Source organism: Silene latifolia, chromosome 2 (genome assembly GCF_048544455.1).
Source record: "Silene latifolia isolate original U9 population chromosome 2, ASM4854445v1, whole genome shotgun sequence".
NCBI lineage: Eukaryota > Viridiplantae > Streptophyta > Magnoliopsida > Caryophyllales > Caryophyllaceae > Silene > Silene latifolia.
The window spans coordinates 190,999,114-191,016,797 of record NC_133527.1 but is presented as its reverse complement, the minus strand read 5'-3'; the positions used below and the strand labels follow the sequence as shown (position 1 = coordinate 191,016,797).

The 17,684-nt window shown below is 39.7% G+C and overlaps 1 protein-coding gene across 1 annotated transcript in view; it reads right to left on the bottom strand.

Annotated features, from left to right (window-relative positions):
• Positions 1-264: 264 nt before the first annotated feature.
• LOC141641830 (uncharacterized) overlaps positions 265-17,684 on the bottom strand; it is a 43,944-nt gene continuing 26,524 nt past the window's right edge. The window contains exon 2 of the mRNA XM_074450476.1: positions 265-911. Within this exon, the coding sequence (XP_074306577.1) occupies positions 265-911 (647 nt within the window). The remainder of the gene's footprint in view (positions 912-17,684) is intronic.

Genomic DNA, 17,684 nt, shown 5'->3' with positions numbered 1-17,684 from the left:
GGAAGGAGGTTCTCATGGGATCTCAACCCTATATATATATATATATATATATATATATATATATATATATATATATATATATATATATATATATATATATATATATATATATATATATTTTGGTGTAATGTGAGTATATTATATATCAAAAACTAAGAAAATAGTTACAAGAGGGGCGGGATCGAATCCCATTACAAGCAATCGAGATCACTCCCATAATTTGCGACCAACCACAACCTGGTTGATCAGCAACATTTCCACACTTCATTTAACTCTCATCTTTACATCTTCCTCTATTCGTGCTTTGCCACAAACTCGTGGCCTCATCAAAACATCATTAACTCTAGCATTATTCCTTTGGTACCATATAGAATATGTAACCGCATTGAACATGGCTACCCTTACCTTCCATTGAATACTATCTTTCTGGGTTGCAATCAGATCAGTCACCGTAGGGAAGCCACCACCATACCATTTTGCTAAGCAAGATTGAACTTTGACAGTATACACACATGTAGTAAACATATGCTCCACTGTTTTAGGCTGTAACTGACAGAGCATGCAAAGATCATCAGAACAGTATCCAAATCTCACTAGTTTACTCTTCACATTCATGCCCTCTTGCATTCTAAGCCATGTGGTTATAGAATGCTTAGGAATGTTCCAATTACTCCAAACAATTGCAGGCCAGTCAAGATGAATGTGATCAGGGGAGAGCCAGTCATATCCACTCCTGATAGAATACCCTTTAGGACTCACAGTCCAGCTGCCATTAGCATAACCAGTCTTGAGTTTGTCTTTTACTTTGCAAATATTCTTCCACACCCAGGTAGCATCAGTAGGAGGAGTATAGCAATGCCAGTCATGGTCCTTGATATATACATCACTAACCCATTTGATCCAAAGCCTATCTGCTTTACAATAAATCCAATCAACCAGTTTGCCTACAGTGTATATATATATATATATATATATATTCCGTAATTATTGATTGAAATAAAATAAATTTGATATAAACCCATAAATTATATTTGTAATACTACGGTTTTATGAGTGTCTGGGTACTCTATCAAGTGGGCCTTACTCTGTCGAGTAAGGGTGTGTTGCGTTTTAAAAATAGTTTCTGACCTGTTGGGTACTTGATCGAGTAACCTTGATACTCGATCGAGTAAGGGGGCACTCGATCGAGTACCTCAGCTACTCGATCGAGTAGCCGGTTTACGGGGGAATGATTTGTCGAGTTTTGTTAATAATGCGATTTAGTATATAATTACTCCCGTCACTTTCTTTAAACACTTTTACAAACCTAATTGCTTTCAAAAGAGAAAACAAACTACGTTCTTCGCATCAATCGCATTATTGGCAAATCCCGGAGCTTGGAAGGTCGGATTTCACCTTTCTTTATACTGTTGTAATCCTTGCGTCGAGGGTAAGATCTACATACTGTTTTTATAGTAATTCGTTAAAGTTAGTTAAACCCTAATTTGGGGATTTGGGGGTTTTGTTGTGTTTCTTGATTGGTAGTAATTGTATGATTGTATGTTAGGAGGAGGATTCGTAGAAGAAGCCTTTTGATATCACCGTTGAGACCGACCGTCGATCATTGTGTTGCTTTCCGGTAGGGTTTCCTACTCGGTATTAGTCCCATAATGTGTTGTTGGTGTTTTGTGGTTGTTGAATATTATCATACTCGTACTGTGACGATTGTTGGATTTGGTTGTTGATAGTAGTTGTGATTGATTGTATCTGTCTGTGTTCTTCGGGGCGCGTCCCTGGCTGAGTGGAGTCACTTGCGGGAGTGACTTCACGCCCATGTTCGCCTTCATGGAACCCGCCACAAAAGGGATGTGCACATTAAGGAATTTGGGTTTATCGCTCGACGGAGATGAGCGGGGATTTGGTGGGTACTGCTGCGGTCCCCCACTGGCGGCGTGGAGTGACCTGTTGCGATGGGCACTCTGGTAGGGCTACACACTTTAGTCTGTAGTCAGTATTGTGGAGTTGGGAATGGAGTTCGGAGAAATTTGTGATGATTGAGCTGTTTGTTTACTGTGTTGTTGGTTTATGTAAATTGTGTGATTAGTACTGACCCCGTTTATTGTTTTAAAAACTGTGGTGATCCATTCGAGGATGGTGAGCAGTTGTTGAGCAGGTATGAGTCGAGTTACATGAGATAGCTGGGATGTGCCACTGTCTGATGATAGAGTCTTCCGCTGTAGCATGATTAATTTATTAAACATTTCACTTAGCTGAGTAGACAGTTGGTTTTGAGAACATGTAACCGTATTTTGGTTTTTGGTTTTGGATTGTATTCTATTCACTAAAGCTATACTATTTAAATATTGTTTCGTTATTGTCTTATGATTATCTTTGCCTCGGGCAACCGAGATGGTAGCATCTTAATACCTGAGTGGTCCTGGTAAGGCACTTGGAGTATGGGGGTGTTACAAAATGGTATCAGAGCGACGATCCTGAAACCTGTAACCAATGAATCTAATGAATATAGGGAGTCAATTAAAATGAATCCGGGGTAAAGGTTGTAGGAGCTAATGCAAAGACTTGGGAGACGTCCTAAAGTCGCGAACTCGCCCAACAATTTTGAACCGGTCACATGGGGGGGGGGGGGGTATATGCCAAGGTCGTATGTGATGTTTGCTAATTTGTATGCAATGTGACGATACATGTTGTGAATTGTTGGATGTTGGGAGTAGAAGATTGAAATTGTGAATGAAAGGTTGGTGAAGTATATGAAAATGTTGTTTGAATAAGAAGCATGTTGGATGTTTATTATGTGGCATTTGATAACATGAAATAGTTGTTTAGTTGATCATATGAAGAGTTGTGTAGAATTGCTTGCTTAGCTACCACTAGTAGAAAAAACTCCTATCACGACGGTGTTATCGTGGCGGTTTTAATAGAAACGACGTAAAAGGTAATAAAGAAACTATTTGTGACGGTTTTAATTAAGAACCGACGTGGTACTTGAAATTTTTGTGGCGGTTTTATTTAAAAACCGCCATTGTAGAGATTTTATGGCGGTTTTGTTCGAACCGACATTATGAAAATGAACATTGGCGGTTTTTTCATGGCGGTTTTTTTCGAACCGACACTATCTCCTTTTTCATAAACCGATGCCATATCCTTTTATTATTAATTAAAAAAAAAAGTAGTAAAACCTTTCAACTCCCTTCACTTGCAGAATCTCGCCTTCACACCACGCTGAACTCTTTCGCTCCTCAGTCTCACGCTCGCTGAACTCACCACCACCACGACGCAACCACCAGTACACCGCCGTCAACACCCGTACGCCGGCGTCAACTCCTTGTCACGAGGTTAGTCAGATGTTCCTTTACTTCATCGAATTAGGGTTTTAGGGTGAATCGATTTTGCCAATTAATCACCATGTTATTTCATCCTTTTGTTTTCAGTTATCCTTTCATCCTTTTTTTTAAAAAATTTCAATGTCTATTTTACTGATCTATGTGTGGCCATAGCGAAGAACAGTTGTCTTCTCCTTTAGATACACACGAGTTTATTTCCTTTGATGCATAAGATGGTCATGGTCAATTATGTTGTTTATTTCGTTATCAATTTATGGTTTCACTTTCAGTATTTATATTTTAATTAATTGGAATATATTTAATAGGTTACAATGTTGATGGGGAATATTTCAGATTTTGGTGAAATGGTGAATTCTGGGCACCCGGTGTATTTTAGCCCAGGTGAGGGCAAAGCCCATCCCCGCCCTTCAGGAAGGTAGCAATTCTGCTTGTCCCTCCATGCCTTGTGTAGGGAAATATCCGTAAAATTCCCTTAAATTTTAAGGATTATAATGCAAATTTAACATGCGATTATTGTCATAAAACGAAATTACAATAGAAACGATAAAGAACAAAGAATCAACCTCGGGTCCTTGCAAATTCGGCCTAAGAACAGAAATCAAAGTAGATTTCCTCCTAATCGTTGCACCCAAGACCGTCTGAGACTGTGCCCCTTGTGCTAGAAAGTGCTCTCTAATTGACTTGCAATATTGAGAGAGTTTATGTGAGTTTTCTAATGAGAGAGATCTAAGATTTTCAGCGAAAATTCTTCTCCAAAACCCTAATTTTCTTGCAAAATGATGCTTCGGTCAAAAAGAGAGGGACTCCCCTTTTTGTTCCATTCGGTCGACCAAACCGTGGGTTAGGGAGGAAGTGGGCTTTCCACTTTCTCCTTATTTTAACTCGTGGTTTGACTCGATTTTCGCTAAATGTATATGACGGGATTTTATCATAAATCGTCATCGGTTATCGGTTATTAAAATATCAACTAATAACATGACTCAGTCGATATATTAATACTTGTCCGACAAAGACGATATTGTATAATAAATTAATTCAATATACATTAATTAAATATAAATCGTTTATATTCAATTTACGAATTAACCGCTTAATTCGCCTTAGCCCGTATTATTTAATCCGTATTAAATAATTATCTCAACATCGCATTTGACTAATTACTAGTCAATAACTCCGACTAACTGCTTAGTCATTCTAGGCATCAACATGACTGTATTTTCATACCGTCACATCTCTCAAACGTATCCTATAGGTGTGACTTTTAGGGACCAGTTGATCACCGCCATCTGTATGACAATAACGTCAAACTTATCTAGCAAGCCAACCGTTATTGATAAACGTGGACCAACTGATAATAATACAAAAGTATGCCCTTTGATCCTTTTAGAGATTTAAATGTTATTACACTAACTGTAGAGGACACCAGCCCCAACAAGCTCCCACTTGTCCGTACAAGTGTATGTGTAATAATGTTATCCGCACTAACTGGAGGACACAACTCCAACAAACTCCCACTTGTCTGTACAAGTGTATGTGCGATAACCGATTCTCATATTCATTTAAAATTTCTCCCACTCAATGTAAAACAATTTGCAGATCCGGATCCGCAAAGGTCGTATTTTACAATCGATCTGTATCTAGAGTGGTTTCCCGACTAGAGAGTAACTTAACTGATAAAACGAATCCGTATTCGAGCATGGCCATGCATTTCGATTCTGACTCCTCGAGTGGCCCCGAGAAATATCAAGTACCCGATAAAGGCTGAATATTTCCTTCAACTCGACTCCTTCCGATCTAAGCACAAATGAAATGACCCGAGAAAAAATCTACTTGGCCCCCTGTTACGGATGACCGTGAGAAAGAAACCAAAGTCACCCAAAATCTGCCGTAGTCTCAAGAGACAGTCGATAGTCAAAAGAATCGACTCTTAGGATCACCATGGAGGTCCTATCCACGACCTGGCACCGAATGTTATAAAACATTTAGGACTCCACGTCGATGTCACAATTGTGTCCTACGAGATATCCGTATAACGCGCCTCTGTGATTGGTCGACCAACCGGTTGACTTATGGCTCGTTGAACCCACCATCAACCAACGTCACAAAATAATTGCCGAGTTATCAGGCTTCATGTGGGCAATTAAGGACTAAAAATATAATGTTTGTTCAGTTCACTTTGTGGTGTTCAAAATTGTCGTACAATTCCACATGAAAAACAAAATATATAAATATCAAAACGATGATGTCGTATAGAGTACACAAGAAAATGAATCTAATCCATAAGAGAGTACTACAACTCAGGAACACGTTTAATTCCCATGGAATTAACATGCCCTTCATGCTTATCTTGTCGTAGTTGTTTAGTGAGAGGATCTGCTATATTATCATGTGCAGCAATCTTTTCTATCACTACTTCCTTTTGCTCCACGTAATCTCGGATTAGATGAGCTTTCCGTTGTACATGTCTAGACGCGACATGGTACTCGGACTCAGTCGTAGAATCTGCTGTAACACTTTGTTTGGAACTCTTCCAGCTGACTGTAGCGCCATTAAGAGTAAAAACGAATCCAGACTGAGATTTCGAGTCATCTCGATCCATAAGTCAATGCCCAATCTTTAATCCTCTGTAGGTACTTAAGAATGTTCTTGACAGCCATCCAATGTGATACACCTGGATGCTGTTGGAATCGACTTGTCATACTCAATGTATATACCACGTCTGGACATGTGCATATCATGGCATACATGATTGATCCTACAGCCGAGGCATAAGGAATCCGTGTCATGCGCTCTTTCTCTTCCGGTGTCTCTGGTGCCTGAGACCTACTCAAATGCACCCCTGGAGCCATAGGAAGGAACCCCTTCTTGGAGTTAGTCATGCTTAATCTCTCTAGTATCTTATCTATATAAGACTCCTGACTGAGAGATAACATCCGACGTGATCTATCTCGATAGATACGGATGCCCAAAATTCTTTGTGCCTCACCCAGATCTTTCATCTGGAAATGGTTTTTCAACCATACTTTTACCGAAGTTAAGAGAGGTATGTCATTCCCAATCAGGAGTATGTCATCGACATACAATATTAGGAAGACAATCTTGCTCCCACTAGACTTGATATATAGACATGGTTCCTCGACCGATCGAGTAAATCCATTTTCTTTTATCACTTGGTCGAAACGATGATTCCAACTCCTAGAAGCTTGCTTAAGTCCATAAATGGAGTCCACCTCGGATTTCATGGCCTCAAGCCATAGCTTTGAGTCGGAACTAGTCATGGCACCTTTATAGGTTGCGGGTTCACTACTCGTTAAGAGTAGAATGTCATCTATGTCATGTTCCTCGACCATACCAATGTATCTGTCCGGAGGAATAGAGACTCTTCCCGACCTCCTAGGTTCCTCAGGAATGTTAACCGCAGCCGGGATTGAAGGGATTGGTTCCTCCAATAGTTGCTCGGTACTTGGTTCTGGAATCTCCGACAGTTCGAAGGTTCTATCACTCTTTGCATTCTCGATAAATTCCTTCTCTAAGAATGTCGCACTAGCCGCAACAAAAACACGTTGTTCGGTTGGCGAATAAAAGTAATGACCAAGCGTTCCCTTAGGATAACCTATAAAGTATGTCTTGACCGATCGCGGGCCGAGCTTATCCTCGTGTCTCCACTTGACATAAGCCTCGCAGCCCCAAACCCGTATAAAGGACAAGTTAGGGACCGTTCCCTTCCATAGTTCATATGGAGTCTTGTCAAAAGCTTTAGACGGACTTCGGTTAAGTATTAGAGCAGCTGACAGAAGAGCATAACCCCACAATGAGTCTGGCAACACGGTGTGACTCATCATGGATCGAACCATATCGAGTAGTGTTCGATTTCTCCGTTCGGACACACCATTCAACTGAGGTGTTCTAGGTGGAGTTAGCTGTAAGGCAATCCCACAGTCTTTAAGGTGTTGATCAAACTCGTGAGAAAGATACTCGCCACCACGATCTGAACGTAGTGTTTTAATCTTTCTACCCAGTAGGTTCTGTACCCTATTCTGGTTTTCTTTGAATTTCTCAAAGGATTCACTTTTATGCTTCATTAAGTAGACATAGCCATATCTACTTAAATCGTCCGTGAAAGTGATGAAATACCTATAGCCTTCTCGTGCGGTGATTGACATAGGTCCACATACATCCGTGTGTATGAGTCCTAATAGGTCAGCAGCGCGCATTCCAACACCTTTGAAGGAAATCCGAGTCATCTTACCGATGAGACATGATTCACACGTGCCAAATGATTGAAAATCAAAGGCCGAGATAGCTCCATTCTTGATGAGCTGTTTTACGCGTTTCTCATTAATGTGTCCCATACGGCAGTGCCATAGATACGTTTGATCTTTGTCACCAACCTTTAACCTTTTATTCATTACGTGTAATATTTCGGTGGCCTGATCTAAAACATAAATTCCATTCATGGAGACTGCCTTGCCAAAAATCATATCGTGTAATGAGAAAATGCAATTATTATTCTCTATTACAAATGAAAAACCAAGTTTGTCAAGTGCAGAAACTGAAATAATGTTTTAGAAAGACTGGGTACATAATAGCATTTATATAAAAATAACTTAAATCCGCTAGGAAGCTGGATCACGTATGTTCCTCTCGAGACGGTAGCCAATCGTGCTCCATTCCCGATACGCAGGTCCACCTCACCCTTTACGAGGGGTTCGATGTTCCGGGGCCCCTGCACATGATTACACAGATGAGAACCACAACCAGTATCTAGTACCCAAGTTCCGTAACTTGCGTGGTTAATCTCAATCATATGAATAAAAGTAGAAGAAGAATAAGACATACCAACAGGTTTGACGCGACACCTTTTTATGTCCTCATGATAGACAGGACATGTACGCCTCCAATGCCCAGTCTTGTGGCAATGATGGCATTCCATGTTATCGGTCTTGCTCTTTGTCGCGCCCGATGAGTTGCTCGACTCACCAGGCCCACTCTTACCAGATCCCGACTTCTTAAACTTCGGTTTGCCTACCGCTAGGTCTGCCTGAGCTTTGCCCTTACCCTTGCCCTTGTTTGACACAACGAGAACATCCTGTTTCAAGCTCCCACTGAACTTCATGTCCTTCTCGGTCTGTACGAGAAGGGAGTGTAGTTCATGAGGACTTTTCTTCAAATCATTCATATAGTAATTCGCTCTAAAGAGCGCAAAACCATCGTGGAGTGAATGAAGCATGCGGTCAATCACGATGTTCTCGCTGATTTTATAATCAAGCGCCTCCAGTCTCTCAACATTCTCAATCATGCTGAGAATGTGTGGGCTAACCGGTTGGCCCTTCTGGAGTCTCGCATCAAAGAAGCGAGTGATATGCTCATAGGTCACGATTCTCGGTGCTTTCGAGAATTCCTTAGTGAGCGTGGTGAAAATCTTGTTTGCACCTTGGGCTATGAAGCGTTTCTGCAAATTGGGTTCCATTGCAAAAATGAGTACGTTCTTTATCGCACCCGCTTCCATACAGAAATCGTTAAACTTGGCGATCTCGTTAGCTCTAGCCGTGGGACCTGGGTTTGGCGGGATGGGCTCTATAAGATATTTGAGCTTCCCGTCAGCAGCGGCAGCATTCCGTAATGCCGCCTCCCAGTCCGCGAAGTTTGATCCATCATTCTTCAGTCGAGTAGACTGATTCATCTGATTCATGAAGATCCGAAGCCAGGACTCACGGTCCAATGTGGCACTTGGCATTGGGTCGTTAGTAGGACCAGCCATTTCGTTATTAGCAGTTTAAATGTTCGTGATCTACACTGAAAAAGAAAGAAAAACAAAAACGAAATAAGCAACTCATCGAGGTGATTTAAGTCTATTAGAAATTCATTTTAATCGTGTAGACTCATTGCACTTGCATATAATTGATCTCCCTCAAGAATAATACAAGTGATCCCAAGACTCAATTTCCGTAAATTGATAAGCCAACTGTTTAGCTAGTTCTTCCGTAAGAACTCTTGGTCGATAGATTTCCATAAATCCTATCTATAGTCCACCATAATCACAGGATCGTACGAGTGACCATAGTGTTGAGATAAAATAAGTCAATCAGTTCCAACTTACCCGACGTAGAAGGGGTCATATTATGCCTACCGACGAAGAAGGGATTCATTGGAGTTTGACCTATAAAGACTATTCTCAATTTTTGGTTATACGAGGAAGATCCCATCAACTTAGTTTTAATTCATTTTAAGTGAACGAATAACTAGCATTACGTGAATGAATTAACTTAGGTGATGGCTTAAAATTGATCGTGTGACATAAGAATGTCATAGAAAACTAACGCGTGACCTCTATATGAGTCAGTTTTCATGCAATTATTAGGTGGTTTGGTTTTTAGGCGGAATATGATGCAATCTATCGTTACGATAAAATAAATAAAAGAATGCAAAACGTAAATAAAAATTCCTAGTGTGGCCTATCTTAGTAAAAAGAACATAATACAACTTTGGAATCCACCGTTGGACCCGAGAAGCTTGTCTTGATGTTCCATCTTTGTCCATGCAAATGAGTGAGCATCCGATCTCCATCTTTGGTCTTCTCAAAAATTACAATTAAAATTTACAAAATATAAACCTATTTACATTCTAAATAAAAACTGTAATTACAAGTGAAAAATCCAAAACGGAGATGCGAGATCTCAAAATACAACCAAGACCGTGTTCCATCATTACGGTAACACGTTCTACTAAGGCCACACTAAGTTACAACTGTTTGTAAATAAAATAAATACGTAATTAAAAGCATTCAAGGCATTCAACAATAACGATAAATAAAATGCATCAACTAAAACAAATTTATTCGTGACATAATTCCGTAATTATGTTAAATTTATCCAAACCACCTTTTAACGATTAAAATTATGTGACAAAACTGCTTCTATCAGCTTAATTTTAATCCATTACAATCCGTTACTTTAAATTCGCTTTAAAATAACTATATGGTACGTGAGTGAACCGTTTCACTACCAAGCGAGTGTACAACATCCGTATGATGTACATTTTATGGCCAAAAGAGAATTTAAAACAAAAAGTATAAAATTCAATGCTGCCAAAACGAAATCCCTCGATCCAGGGACAAAAGTTCTCGATCGAGGAACAAAGGGTCGATCGAATGAAACGCCATTCGATCGAGAGGGTGCCAAACAGTAAGTACTCGATCGACAGGACTCGAGGTCGATCAAGGACTCATATTAGCAATATTGCTCGATCGAGTACGAGGATTTCTCGATCGAGCAGTGGGGTTTTAAAAGAGGTCGATCGAGTGAAGCATGTGCTCGATCGAACGAAAAACAACATCGATAGAGGTCTCGATCGAGTAGGAAATTGCTCGACCGAGAGCAAAACATTTGAAACTTTAAAAACCGTCGTGAAAACAATTGGTAAAACAAAAACCAATGCAATTTTGATCTAAAACGCATAAAATCAATTCTACAATTGACAAAACTTAACATATTGCTATAATCTCCGTATAAAATAACAATATGCAAAAGAACAAATCGAAAACAAACACAAAACAAATAGTGTAACACATGAGGCCGCACGGTTTTCGAGACAAAAACAACCGTTTCAAATCGTTTTATTGAAAATCACATTGAAAAAAATATACGTGGCCTCGCTCTGATACCACTTGTAGGGAAATATCCGTAAAATTCCCTTAAATTTTAAGGATTATAACGCAAATTTAACATGCGATTATTGTCATAAAACGAAATTACAATAGAAACGGTAAAGAACAAAGAATCAACCTCGGGTCCTTGCAAATTCGGCCTAAGAACAGAAATCAAAGTAGATTTCCTCCTAATCGTTGCACCCAAGACCGTCTGAGACTGTGCCCCTTGTGCTAGAAAGTGCTCTCTAATTGACTTGCAATATTGAGAGAGTTTATGTGAGTTTTCTGATGAGAGAGATCTAAGATTTTCAGCGAAAATTCTTCTCCAAAACCCTAATTTTCTTGCAAAATGATGCTTCGGTCAAAAAGAGAGGGACTCCCCTTTTTGTTCCATTCGGTCGACCAAACCGTGGGTTAGGGAGGAAGTGGGCTTTCCACTTTCTCCTTATTTTAACTCGTGGTTTGACTCGATTTTCGCTAAATGTATATGACGGGATTTTATCATAAATCGTCATCGGTTATCGGTTATTAAAATATCAACTAATAACATGACTCAGTCGATATATTAATACTTGTCCGACAAAGACGATATTGTATAATAAATTAATTCAATATACATTAATTAAATATAAATCGTTTATATTCAATTTACGAATTAACCGCTTAATTCGCCTTAGCCCGTATTATTTAATCCGTATTAAATAATTATCTCAACATCGCATTTGACTAATTACTAGTCAATAACTCCGACTAACTGCTTAGTCATTCTAGGCATCAACATGACTGTATTTTCATACCGTCACATCTCTCAAACGTATCCTATAGGTGTGACTTTTAGGGACCAGTTGATCACCGCCATATGACAATAACGTCAAACTTATCTAGCAAGCCAACCGTTATTGATAAACGTGGACCAACTGATAATAATACAAAAGTATGCCCTTTGATCCTTTTAGAGATTTAAATATTATTACACTAACTGTAGAGGACACCAGCCCCAACACCTTATCCATTAGAACAGGGTCATTTACAAATATACACTATGTTGATTGTTGGCCATTTATTTGAGCAAGTCTATTCTTGACGAAATATTGTGGCTTTGGTGGACCCAACATCCATCATATTTTAAACCTGGAGATGTCATGAGATCAGTAATTTACAAGTGTTTGTCACATGTACTGGTGTGGTGTTTACAAGTGACTTTCTCTTGACTTGTGCTCATTTTGGTACGAAACACAGATTATTCATGTTGTTGTATATAATAGCTAGAAACCATATTATAGTTATTCTAAGTCGAGTTGAATAATCATTGTTTATGAAAATGTATGCTTGAGCATTTATAATAGGGAGTAATGAATGTTGTTCGATCAACTACTTGTCATATGTTGATTATTTTTTATGAGTTGATTACTGTTGTGGCTAGATACGTTTTGTGTTAATAATGGTCTTTATTGAGCGTATGTATGTACATTATCTCCTGTAATTGTTGTGTGCTTGAGTTGAAGGAGTAATTATGGACGGTGTATAGCGTTGGTTTCTGAATTTTAAGGTGATGCAGTATGTGTGGGGTTACTGGATTATTGGGCTATATAACATGTGGGCGTGGTGTTGTAGTTGTAGTTTGTTATGAATGAGGCTGTTTGTTCCGATGATTATTTAGAAAATGAAGATGGAGTGTGTTCTCTTGATCAAAGAGTGTGATAAATAATGATTCATCGAGATATGACTGGTGGCTTGCTCTTCATCTAATGACTGGAAAGCTAGAAACTAACATTTACGGAGTAGTTCTTTCAAAAATGCTAGCTTCTGAAAAATGGTTGTTAATCGAATAGAATTTTAAATCCTGCCGGAGAATCTTTTGGGCTAATTTAGGTAAGCTTGTTTTGTTGATCTTTAGAGTCTGGAGCTACAAGTTCCCATCTGCATTTGTACTTACATTTGCTTTGCTTTGTGATCATAAAAGTGATGCACTCGAATGCTTGGGTTTCTAGCTCCACAATTATTTCTTGTTCAACATCATTTAAATATGCTGAAGTTGGTGGAATAAAAATATTTCGCTAGAGAAACTTTTTTTTTTTTTTTTTTGTGTGCGCGTCTGTGCGCTCTATCTTAAACTGATTCTTTTTCTAGGTATTTTGCACACTATCTTCTTTAAATACTTATCTTTCTTAAAGTTTGGATTTAAATTAACAATCCTATACGTCTCTTTTTGTCCTTGTGTGACAGTTAGAACTCGTGGAAAAGAACAAGTCATCTGAGAAGTTTAAGGTGGAGGCTGGGAAATGTTTGCTACAAAGTGAAAAGCTTAGCATTGGAAAAGATGAGTTTGAATCAAATGCCAAGGTATATTTGATGTATCATCTTTTCTTTTTGTAAATATTGATTGATGCTCATAATTGGAGAAGGGTAAAAATATCATATTGTATCAGCTTTTGGCATCCAAATTTTAGTATTACCTTATTGGGAATTCAGGCTTATGATCCTTGTAACATTGAATAAATTTTTTTATACTTCTAATAACAATACTCCATATAACAATAGGAATTAGTGTCTTTATGAAACATATGTTGAGCCCAAACTATCCCCTTTGGTTTAGTTCATATTTACGTGGTAGTGGTATACTTCTTCCTGGCACTTGTCAACATAATGTGCCTCCTGCTTATTTTTTTGGAGTGAGAATGTGGATTGTGTTTCTTCTACGCTTCAATGACAGGCATATGGAGATTAGTTGTGTCTTATAGTGAAGTTCAGAAAAAATACGCAGTACTAAGCTACACTATGCAACTGGTGCTGTTATGCTTTTTTTTTCCCGGATGATTATAACTTTGCATTAGTACATGTTCTCATTAGGAGAGAACATTAACGCCTCTCAACAATATGTGTCTTAACTCTTTTATAAATTCTCATAGCATGTAACTGCTAGGAATTTCCCAAAGTCCTGCACTCCGAAACTTAAAGTTTGTGAGGAAGTAAATGATGTTAGAGTGCTAGAAAACCTCTTACAATAGATGAATTTCTTGCAAAAATAGTTCAAAGTTCCAGTTCTATTTTTAAAACAACTAAAATGAAGTGGTTAATCTTGGGCTCCTCTTCCCTGTCATTCTAGTTTTGATGTGTACATTTGCCCTATAGATGGCAGAGTTTCCCCCTCTTGCATTATTTTTAAAACTTATTCTTGTATGATAGCTGGACTAAAGGAGCGAGTATTGGTTGGCATAGCGATGACAATAGATCCTATCTCAAGCACCATGATTTCACGGTATATATGCAATGTCTTTTCATTTATTAAGCTATGCAATAGTGCGTCAAGAATTTGTTACTGAAGTCTTGTGAATGTTAACCTCCTGACTTATATCCATTGTGCATTTGAGTTGGTGCTAATCATAAGTTGGATTGATAGTTTATTATATATAATGTATTGTGTTGATTTTAATAATGTTGAGGTTGTTTTTCTTACTATTGGTTTGCTAAATGTATTATTGCAGATTCAAAAATATTGATTTACGAGATGAAAGATGTTAAAGACGTGTGAGCTATCAAATGTTTAGAGAACATGAAATGTTGATTTGTTTATTAACTAAGACGTCTATGTGATTATTTATACACTTGGATGTATAATTTTAAACATCGTCATTATTGTTCTGTCGAATGATATGCAAGTTCATTGGTATGTATTCTTTTGTATGCATTGTTTGTTTATCTTGCTATTTGGCTTGTCAACTCTATAGGATATTGTTGCCGAAATTTTGGTAGCAAATATTTTTTTTAAAAAAAAAATAACTATCTATGATGGCGGTTCTTAAGTATGAAACGCCACTATTAGTTCACCTTTAGTGGCGGTTTTCAAACAATAACCGCCACTATAGATAAGTTATAGTGGCGGTTCTTGTCTAAGAACCGTCGTTTTATATAAGCCTATAATGGCGGTTTTTACAAAACCGCCACCGTAGTTAACCTATAGTGGCGGTTGTACAACCGCCGCAAACTGTAAACAACCCCGTGATATACGGCGCACTCAAAATTTGTAAAAACCGCCACAAAAGGGTCATTTATGACCGCCATTATAGGGGTTTTTTCTACTAGTGTATATTATAATGCTGAGTTTACAAAGTTGTATAGTATGTTGGGATATGTGAGATAACATGCGGGTAGTATATACGAGTCAGCATGACTCGATCGAGTAGGGGGCACTCGATCGAGTAGTTGAGGTAATCGGTCGAGTGGGTCTGACTCGATCGAGTGGGTAGTTGACGTTTTTATAACCAGAATCGTGTTTTTGGGCACTCGATCGAGTACATAGGGCACTCGATCTCGGTCGAGTATGTTAGAGATCAGAAGGTCTGTTTAGGGTCTGATGTCGAGGCACTCGATCGAGTATGGTGGGCACTCGATCGAGTAGCCTCTACTCGATCGAGTAGGTTTAGGCACTCGATGGAGTGTGTTCTGGGTAGTCTGCTTTCGTGTTTTGAGGTTTTGGTGCGTATGTTTATATCTACCCTTTCTTATATAGTTTCAAGATGCCACCCAAGAGAAACGCCTTGTATGTGAGAGCTGAGAGCATGAACATCGACGATGTAGTTAAGATGTTGGAGCACCAAGATGCTCTTACTGAGGCCCTAAAGAGAGTGGGAAAGGATAAGGAGTTTGACCACTCCAAGATAAGCCTTTATATAGCGAGGTTCAACCCAAAAGAGTACAAGGGGACCGGGGAGCCTAACCTTCTTGACAACTGGCATCGTGAGATGGAGAACATACTGGACCTGGTACACTTTGTCCGATGAGATGAGAGTAGAACAAGCTATGAGGGAAGCAGCTGGTGAGTGGTGGGACAAGGTGAAGGTGAGTGCTAGGGAGATGTACACAAAGCAGGGCTTACCTGCTATACCTTGGGAGGAGTTTCGGAGAGCTATGAGGAAAGAGTTCGTACCTGAGGATGTGAGGAGTAAGATGAGGGAGGAGTTTGATGGGTTTAGGATGACATCTGACATGTCCGTGGCTGAGTACTACAAACAGTTCAATGAGAAGTCTAGGTATGCTGAGGATATGGGTTTGAGTGAGGAGAACCTAGCGCTGAGGTTTGAAAGGGGGTTGACCCCCTAAGATCATGGATAAGTTACCCATGGGAGTCCCTACCGATGTTAAGGAAGCTTATGAGAGGGCTGAGAGAGCTGAGAGGTTCGTGGAGATGGCTCAGGAGAGAGCAGTTGATAAAAGAAAGGCTGAGAGTGAAGGTGGTGGCTAATCTAGTCACAAGAAAGGCAACCACAATCAGGTTAGAGCGTTTTCTTCTGGGTCAGGGTTCAGTGCTGGGGCTTCCTTTGGGCGTGACCGTGTGAGTGGTAGTGGTAATTGGGGGATGACCTGCTATGGCTGTGTAGGCCACAAGAGATATAAGTGTACGAGTTTACCTGGAGCTTTTCAGAGATCGGATCAGGGGAGCTATTCTCAGGGGTCGGCACAGAGTTATGCGAGCAATAGACCGTCTGGGTCATGGTCTTACCGGGGGAGTCAGAGCTATCAGGGTGGAGGTAACCGCAATGGCAGTAATTCTTATCAGAAACCTGCTACGAACAACAACAACAATCATGGGTCGGGTGCTAAACCAACCACATCAGCCAGTACTGTCCTGGGAGGTGGACAGAAGACCAGTGGAAAGCTGTTCATGATGGACAAGAAAGCAGCTGAGGATGATGCACATGTTATCACTGGTACTTTTCTTGTTAACGGTATTCATACCTTTATTTTGTTTGATTCGGGGGCGTCTCAGTCGTTTGTATCTTCGAGTCATGTTAAACGGTTGGGTTTGAGGGTATATGAGTCTGTAAGTGAGAAAGTTTTTATACCTTCGGGAGAGTCTGTATCTTGTGGGAGGTTATATTGGGATGTACCTATGATAGTTGGGCAAGTTGATCTACCTGTAAACTTGTTAGAGTTTCCTTTTGATGGCTTTGAGATGATAGTCGGGATGGATTGGTTGGGAAAGTATAAAGCTAAGATAGACTGTCATCAAAAGAAATTGTCTTTGAGAGGTCCTAAGGGCGTTAGTGTATCTTATCGTGGGTTTGTGGTCAAACCCAAAGTTAAATTGATTGCAGCTGTTACCTTGAAGTCTTATCTGAGGAAGGGATGCCCTTTGATCTTGTGCCATGTGAGAGATGACCGGATAGAGAATTCGACAGTTGATCAGATACCAGTGGTGGGTGAGTTTGCAGATGTTTTTCCAGAGGAGATTCAGGGGTTGCCACCGAAGAGGGAGATAGATTTCACGGTTGAGTTGAAACCGGGGACGGGGCCAATCTCTAAGGCACCGTATCGGATGGGTCCTAAGGAGATGGAGGAGATCAGGAAACAGTTAGATGATCTGATAGAGGGGATACATTAGACCTAGTGTATCGCCGTGGGGAGCACCAGTTCTTTTTGTGAAGAAGAAAGATGGCAGTTTGAGGTTGTGCATAGACTACAGGGAGCTGAACTGAGTGACGGTGAAGAATAAGTATCCTTTGCCAAGGATAGATGACCTGTTTGATCAGTTGAGTGGTGCATCAGTCTTTTCCAAGATTAATTTGAGGTCGGGGTACCATCAGGTGAAGATTAGAGAGGTGGACATACCAAAGACAGCTTTCACATCGAGGTATGGCCATTATGAGTATGTGGTGATGCCGTTTGGGTTATCTAATGCACCGGCTTTGTGTTTA